The sequence below is a fragment of the Papilio machaon genome, chromosome 17 (assembly GCF_912999745.1).
Source record: "Papilio machaon chromosome 17, ilPapMach1.1, whole genome shotgun sequence".
NCBI classification, from domain to species: Eukaryota; Metazoa; Arthropoda; class Insecta; order Lepidoptera; family Papilionidae; genus Papilio; species Papilio machaon.
The window spans coordinates 317,172-326,291 of record NC_060002.1 but is presented as its reverse complement, the minus strand read 5'-3'; the positions used below and the strand labels follow the sequence as shown (position 1 = coordinate 326,291).

The following is a 9,120-nucleotide window of genomic DNA, read 5'->3' as shown; positions in this document are numbered from 1 at the left end:
CTGACTACTGCAGGCTAAAAAAATGAACTCGTTTAATAAAGTATGCGCTTCCGTATTCATCACCTTTACTGCCCTATACACTAATAAAAAATAACCGTGTTTCAATAAAACGGAAAGATTAATTAGACTTATAAATAACATTCCATAATTTGTTGATTCTCTGTGAAAAACTTAAAATTGATAGACGCTCGCTATAAATGTAACAAATTTTAAAATTACTTTTATTAGGTATGTTAGAGTTAGAGTTAAACAAGCCAAGCACAGAACATCATTAAACTATTGGACTTTCTATTTCCTACATTGAACTAGGTGCGTTAGTTAATAAAACAAAACCTAAACATATAGAACCAAAAATCGAAAAAATCTACCGCGCCTCATACACGGATGTACGCGAAAAAATACGCCCAGCAACTCATTCGATTTATACCAATCCATTGCTTGTTCAACAACGATCAGGATACTTCGACTCGGATCGATGCCCGCAATGTAATACAATATTTTTACAATCGCAATACAATATCTTTATATGCAGTTTCGTAGTAGGGAGGACCTATCACTGAATTGAAAGGCACGGAGCTCATTTCACCAAGTATAAAATGCAAGTGAGGGCCAAACAGGCCATCAGTCGTTACCAACAAGTCAACAACTACCATCTAAACCTGCCAACATGATCGCATTCGTAAGTTTTTTCTGCATTTTCCTACAAACACCCATTTATGTAACAACGGAAGTCTATGGGATAATATCTCACTTGATTTTTTTTGATACGATTTTGGTTCCGCGTTCTAAATTTAAAAATTGACAGATTTTTTTTTTCATTTATATGAATGAAAAAGTTGTAGTAAAATTGCAATAAGGTAAATCACAGTAACACAAGTACTTTTTTAATAATTTCCTAATTATATGAATTAAAAATATATTTAAATAAAAATAACGCGGAAAAAATAATAACTAAAGGGAAAATATCGAACGAATTGATTCTACACGATGCATAACATTTATTTGTCAAAAGGTTTCTGAGACTAGTTCCTATTTATAACGAATTATTATTCCTCTCATTATCTTTAACAAAACAGAGATAACAATATTTTATCAAGAAGGATTTCGGTCTCAGAAACCAACGATTAATCTGTTAATTATTTTGTTATAATATTGATCGGCTCTGATCTGAATGAGTGTAACTATTTCACTAAAATTATAAATCCATCCATCAAGACAGGATTTATAATGGATGGATGGATAGATGTTTGTTAGAAGGTATGCATGGATCTCGCTTATATTTGGCATAGATGTAGAACATAGCCTGGAAGAACATATATGCTATTAGTAAGGTTTTTTAATATTCCGTGGACGAAGTCGCGGACGATAACTAGTTACTTTATAAACAAGTATTTACAATGTTATATTTAAAGACATACGAGTGCAGCGGCCCAGTTAATTATCTGTTGCGTAAGTTCCGATCACTTTCAGTGAACGGAACAGGAATTGTTACCTGTCCTATACCTGTCCAGAGTAGATGCTACGACAAACATGTTTTGTTGTTGTGTTTTTCTATCAGTACTACTGTTTACTATATATTTTGCATTTTTAATTCACTAAGTTAGTGTCAATAATCGCACAGGTCATCGTGTCAAGTTCAGACTCTGTGTGGCCATTAAATCATTTGTTTACGTTCCGTTATACGTGATCTGTTTATTTTTTGTATTTCTGCATATTTTTTTGTTTGCATTCCTACCTTTAAAAAATTCTGCCAGCCTGGTAAGACAGCTACTCTGATAATGACCAGACTATTAACCTTCCGTTTTTTGATATTCTTCTAGAGAGCAGCAACCATCCTTATAATCGCCGCAGTCGCGAGCGCGCGGCCGTCGGATGAATGGGAGCCGGAGGGTCACTCGCACACGGAGCACACGAAGCCCTACCACGTAACGGTGGTGAAGAAGATTGGCGTGCCCATCCCCCACCCCGTGGCCGTGTCCGTGCCGCAGTACGTCAAGATCCCCATTCCGCAGCCCTACCCCGTGCATGTGACTGTAGAGCAGCCGATACATGTCCCCGTATACAAGGTATGCTATCCCATTTTGTTAGCGATTAATCCACGAAATTCGAAAACAAATTATTTTCATGAGATGCGTCATAGTTTTCTCACCCAAGTAACAACATTAACAAGTAAAGAATTCGAATAAGCAATGTGAAAAAAGCCTAAATCTGCTTTTGCTTCGTGCAAAAAACTTTGCATTAAAAAAACTAATATTTTCTTCAGTCGTTGCCAGACATTCATAATATTGAAACTCGAAAATTTTCCATTTCCATTCATCGCTAATGTCTGCTAAATTGCACAGATTATGTCACAGCCATTGTGTTGTGTTTTTGTTGTTTTTCGCACAGATTAAAGTCTCGTAATCAGTGACATAAATGGTGCATTCATGTCAATGCGCCGATTGTAATTATGTAACGAGAACGTAATGAAAGTAAGAACGTCTGCGGGCAACGGCGCAGCGCCCGACCGTCCGATTGGAAAGAATGCATCTGACAGTGACAGCTAGCGCCCGCGACCTGCGCACGCGCAATTCATAGACTGTCAAAACTAAATCATATTTTTTATTCGGAACTTATTTGGGCAATAATTATTTTTTATTTATTTCAGACGCTTTTATTACCGCACGAAATTGCTTTAATTTTAATGCTGATGTTTTTGGACATAATTTATTGTATTTTTATTCATGTTCTCGAAATCGTTATCATTTTTGTAGCAATATGAAATTCTAAATGTAACAATAACTTTCGTAATAGTTCCATAAATTAAAATGCAATAAATTATTAACTTTTAATATAAGAACATCTTAATATTTATAAGAATTTAAGAAAAGTGTAAAAAAACTAAACTGATAAAATATTAACTTAAGATATTGTCGTGTAGGTTGTGCCTCAAGTGGTAGAGAAGCCGGTGCCATACACCGTGGAGAAGCCCGTGCCCTATGAAGTGGAGAAGCCCTACCCAGTGGAGGTGGAGAAGAAGGTGGAGGTGCCCATCCCCAAGCCGTACCCGGTACACGTGCCCGTCTACAAACACATCTACCACCACAAGGGCGGCAAGCACTAGGCGATCATAGCTTACCCTGTAGGCCTCCGCCGCCCCGCCCTGCGCCTAGCGCCCAGCATAATCTTGTACATAAAAATGTGTAGTATAACTCGGGTGAAAGTGTTTCGACCTGTCTGTTATTGTGATATTTATTGTGTGTTATACCAATTTGTTTTGTTGTTTGTTGCATTGTTGCATTGTTGTTGACTAATGTGTAATTGTTAATATTTTATAAGCCAATACAGTATTCTAAGAATTATGTTTTTTTTTCTAATTTAATTTTAAATAATCCTGGCAACTAGTAGATAACTATATCTTAACAGATAAGTAAATTTTTTTTATTTGATTTAGGACGGAAATACAAATTAAGTTTTTTATTCATACTTGCCATAGTATTTAATTGATATACCTACATAATTATACTCATTTTGAAGCACATTACCTACATAAAATATGATTTAATACAAGAATTATGTTAAAGCTGGAAAAAAAATATTCATTACTTCACACTGCATTAATTTGGCTACACATGTTTAGTAAATAACACATATGGAGGGTTTTTTACTAAGTATGCTGCTATTAAATGTAAAACATTTTATATCGTCGGACATCGGCGTTATTGTATACTATACTTTCACTGCCGCGGTCAAGGCTCCGGTCGATGACATAAAAACTGATCACATTACAAATGCATCATGTCCATTGCTGGTCGATCTTCTTATATCCGTATCGTGTTTACTGCAACCGGTAATGGAAAATGCTCTAGCGATAAAATTAACAACATTTAGCAATTTATCTGAACAGGTGTGCCAACGTAATAGAAATGACATTTAAGTGCGTTCCCGCCAAATGCAACAATATTATAAACCTTTACTTTGTTAATATATGATTAATGAATAAAAAAACTTTTAATGGCCGACGATTAAATTATGTAAGTATTAATTACATATGATTTGTTTTGCTTTTTAAAATTAAATAGATAAACAATTTGCCGTGAAATGAGAATTATGTGAAATGCAATGTTGTATTTAACAAACAGCCAAGTATTAAATGTAAAAGGAATGTCACATCTCTTCTGCAATTCATTTATCTGTTTATCTTTTCATCAAGAACGCATTTAATATTTTATATTTAAGTAATAATACTTCTCGTTAACTAAGTCTGCGAGGAGCGAAAACATTTGCTGGATCCGTTTACCTTCATTTTATTACACACAGAAATAACCTTAAATAAATCTCAATCAAGCAAATATAACTCTTATTTCCAACTATAAAAGTTTAAACTTAAGTTGGGAACAATGTCAAATAATTATAGTACATTATGATTTTATTGATGCGGAGTGGATCTTATTGGGCTCCGAGGGGGGTGTCTGTGAGATGGCATACAACAACACTAAGCTTCGCCGCCTGTATTCACTTAAGTACTTCCTAAAACTTTAGTAATATTCAAACCAAAGCTTTGTAAACGACGCGACATAATATCACCACAGAGACTTGTCAGGACTTTCCCCAAAAACTGTGCCTCGAAGGACCAATGAACGATGTTTGTCCGTAAATAAGTTTTGAGATTATGACTAAGCGAATAATAACTTTAATCCATATGCTTACTTTATATTAAAAACTATAAGATTATTATAGTTATATCTGATTGTTTTTAATATAAAGTAGACATAATAGAGGTACAGACAAACAATCATAGCGATGTTGTTAGTGTATGAGACGGGAGTCCCCGCGGCGCCGGCGCAGCTCGGATTTTACTGTCTTTTGATATGTCATCTTATTTCAATGCCCCTTTACATTTATAACACATAATATAAACGCGAATATCGTAAATAGTTTTGCACATATTTTAAATACTTGAGAATGAGATCTACAAGTGTAGATTTACTGAGATAATTCTACACTAAGAGCTTAAATTTTATTAAATACTAGCTTTTACCCGCGACTCCGTCCGCGCGGAATAAAAAATAAAAAACGGGGTAAAAATTATCCTATGTCCGTTTCGTGCTTCTAAGCTACCTGCCCACCAATTTTCAGTCAAATCGATTCAGCCGTTCTTGAGTTATAAATAGTGTAACTAACACGACTTTCTTTTATATATATAGATTTAAATTTTAATTAAATTTGTTTTAATTTGATTACACATTTCTTATTTGCTAAAGAGATTAAAATCAACAAATACGGCCTCCTCTTTTGCAAATAAAATGCATCGAATCATAAATAACGTTGATATTTGTCTTTAACCACATCCAGCACTCGATGTAAATTATTGTCAATGTTCTTACAATTAATAAAACAACAAATGGTATCGTTAACTTTTAATTACTCCTCGTAAAATAGATGTTAACATCTTCAGTATACATTTGTTGTTCTATTTGTTGTAGATGGAACATGCAGGGTTATAGTTGAGACGATATAATAAAACATTATTGAGTAATGTACCACCAGAACCATCACAGTGAAGTTATCAAACAAAGTTTAGCAGCAACCAAAGCATAATATCATCTTTACCGCAAAAAGCGTAAGTTGTACGAAATAGTTATACTTATAAAATAAATCTTAGACCTTTTAATGTAATAAAATCGGAAATAAATTAACAGTAAAGTTAAAGTTCTCTTTCACGAATCTAGAGCCAGTCTTAATCGTCTACTGATATGAAGGAAAAAGGAGAAGAATTGACAACAATCAATCAAAGTCATAAGCAAATAGATACAAGTTGACTATATGATACTTTATGTCCTATAACAATGACAAAGCATTCCCTAATTTTCCTGAACATGAGACACTGTCAGGTCCTGATGCAGCGGATCTGCAAGAATAATAACAGTCCGTAGCTAAGAGATTGGTTCCGGGCGCGGCCGCGGGCGGCGCTGCGGGCATTTGCATTTTTCTTCCCTTTGCTTGGGATCCGTGTGGAAATTATTCGTACCTACGTAAATTGTATTTAAAAAAAGTGTTACATGAACCTTTTAAATTCGACCTTTTCTTTGCAACTCGTAATTTCATTTAATCTAAGTTCCCAGCAGATGAAATTTGCCGCTTAACAAAGTGCAACTACTCTACCAATTCCAAGACTATTAACTTAAACGTGGATTATCCTTAACATTGTCAAATACTTACTATACAATAACTAGCTAAGAAGGTTTTAAATTTTGTATATTTATAATCAATCATATTTCTACGGCACCCAAATTCCAATAGAAAATTTTGACACTCGAAGTCTTGTCCATTTTTTTGGATGCGGCAACACCGAGCCGCGCACACGCACCTGCCAGCCCCCCGCTGCGACCCGACGGCAGGCCTTTCATGCCGACGGATTAATGCCGAGGTTTCATATGGTTTTTTTACTTTTAAAAAACGCCCGAAGGATAACCCGTAGTTCACGGAGGTTTTGAGTCATTATAATTTTTTAACCGGCCGTTTATAAATAATGCAATTGACCCGCGACGATCTCACATTTATTTGAATTAGTATTCGATATTCCACATAATTAATTCCCAGATTACTTTTTATATGATAATTATCTTTTTAAACGGTCCGTACACACGTCACACAAACTGCAACTTATTTTTATTTATTTTATTATTTCTTTTAGCCATAAATTGTTAGATCGTAATTATTTGCTTGCAGGTCTTAATTAAATTTAACCGTTGTAATAACAATTATAAGGTACATTTTATCCAATATTTTATTCACACATTTCACACAAGTCGATACTTGTTCATGTAGTTAATAATAATACCAGAAGTGATCCTAAATTAAATCGCAGGAAACATAAAACATTTACACAGTCTCACTTGCATATAAACGTTTTCCCGCCAACCGTAAACAGGCCATCGCTAACCTAAAGCACAAATGATCATATCTAAACATTGTGCTCCACATATAGTCCTGAATTCGTAGCAGTACCGCTCTTAACATAACCATATTCCTATATTTTTGTCAGGTATTAAACATGTTTTGTTTAAACGGAAATTCGCGCGCGAAATCTGGATAATTTCGCGCGCTTTAACAATAAACATCGCGTAAACAGAAGTGAGCGCATCGGAATATCGAATTATAAGTTGGCTTCTCTCCGTTATTACGTCATTGATAATGTAATAGTGCATTAAATCCATTCATTGATTGACCCAATTTACACAAATGCTATCGGTTTAAGTTGCCGTCAATAAGTAGCCGAACAGTTTCGCGAATTGGAATTACCTGCTCATAAGATCGGGAGCTCCTAAATTGAATGGAAATAATACAGACCATTGAATGTTTAGTAAAATAATAAACTATAAGTTATAGTGTATGTTTAATCACAAAATTGGTTTCGTTTAAACTGAAAGCTAAACTGGAGATCAGAGCACTAATTAGAAGCGAACCACCGCCGCTGTTATCTTTCCCTCGGTCTAAATACATAGGTACGTCGGACACAACCAAAGCCAAATATTTCCAAACCTTCGATAAAGCATCTCCTTACAATCACAACTCTGATCGACAAACTTCTTGTTAATAGGAAACATCTCGTCACACAATACTCATCTTTATCCCAATTGAAATAACGAATTCGTTAGAACTCTTAGAAATAAATCATTGATGAACCAGTCACTAGTACTGCTGCGATCATACAAACATATATTAGCAATTAATTAACTATTTGGTAATCGAAAATAGTCCTAAAGCAAACGGAATAGAGTTGAAACGATTGTTTTCCAATTTAACTTACTATATGGGCGAGTTAAAGATACCGCATACCTGGCAGTGGGCAGCGAGTAGACGCGCACGTCTCAATTGAAGCCATCCATCTCCCGCAACGGGAACGAGATGTTTCCATAGCGTTTATTAATATTACGCCGCTCGGAGAAATCAATCCTTGTTGTAGAGGCTAAGTTTTTGTTGTAGGTACTATCTCCTAGTCTCCACTCGGTAAAAATAACTTCGTTAAATAAAAAAAAACATCAAAATAAAGCAAATTTTTTATACGTCGTCGGCCTTTGCTTTTACTAACAATTTACCCAATTTTCTTAAATAAAAAGTCAAAAAATTAAAACAGTAGTCTTTGATTTGATTTATGTGATGCATCTGAACTGTAAAGAAACGAATTTTTCACATTCTCGTCATTTGTCCTATTGGCGACACCCAATCTGAATTCCTTTGCTAAGTCTTTATTTAAACATCAATCGCTCGCAGTCACACAGCACATGGCAACATTAGTCAAACTGTCAGGAACTGTCAATGACGCGTCTATAACTAGATAGATGACCTCACCGGTAGCACAGGTCGAATAAAAAAACCGCTGAGGTGCGATCCTAAACTAGCAACAAATGGTTCCGTATATAATATTTTAAGATATCTTTTATTCATTTTCTTGTCAGTTGTTTTTGTTTTTGACGAGTCAGGAAGAATAGTACTATGTATTAAGATCTCTTCTATAACTGTAGTATCCAAAGCCTGTATAAATAAATATATTTTCAGATGTAGAAATATAGATGAAACTATAAAGGTCTACCAAGATCGTGCTAAATTCGTAATATCCGTGTATTGCAATTACTTCTCGTTACACTATTGTACAAAGAAATCTGATAATGGCGTGTTACAGAAGGCTAATTAAAACAAAATTTACTATGCTTAATAAATTCAAATCTAATTCGAAACAAAGCGTTTTGAAGTAAAATTTTTCATACGGGTCCCAAAAACAAATGCCGCCGAATACAATAGACGCTATGATATATTGTGACGTCCGCAAACCGACGTCGATGTGATTTTGACTAACAGAAGTGAAGTGACGCGACGTCAAAACTGTTAATGGAGTCGGTGAGTTCCCCACGAGTCGACCCCAAAAGAATTAATTGATGTGTTAACTTGATAAAAACCCAGTGAAGATATAAAGTGACACTCCCGTCCTAAGCTACGCTGTATTTTCTTATTAAAATGTATCTAGGTCTATATAAAGTATAATTGTCGCAACGTGTACAAAAAGATTTTCTGTTAGAACTCTTATAAAAAGAAAATGCTGATCTTCGCCGAGAAAAGACAAGCATAGATAAAAACATA

At 34.8% G+C, this 9,120-nt stretch overlaps 1 protein-coding gene across 1 annotated transcript; it reads left to right on the top strand.

Annotated features, from left to right (window-relative positions):
* Nucleotides 1-621: 621 nt before the first annotated feature.
* On the top strand, nucleotides 622-3,258 carry LOC106708775 (proline-rich 33 kDa extensin-related protein). The gene is made up of 3 exons (XM_014500328.2): nucleotides 622-679; nucleotides 1,821-2,066; nucleotides 2,921-3,258. Exons 1-3 carry the CDS (start codon nucleotides 668-670, stop codon nucleotides 3,101-3,103), a joined length of 441 nt encoding a protein of 146 aa, XP_014355814.1. The 5' UTR covers nucleotides 622-667; the 3' UTR covers nucleotides 3,104-3,258.
* The last annotated feature ends 5,862 nt before the right edge of the window (nucleotides 3,259-9,120 follow it).

What these genes read in the sequence shown, in the direction of transcription:
- LOC106708775 (XM_014500328.2), top strand. An exon ending in TACATGTCCCCGTATACAAG is followed by an intron (nt 2,067 to 2,920) that starts GTATGCTATCCC and finishes ATTGTCGTGTAG; the next exon opens with GTTGTGCCTCAAGTGGTAGA.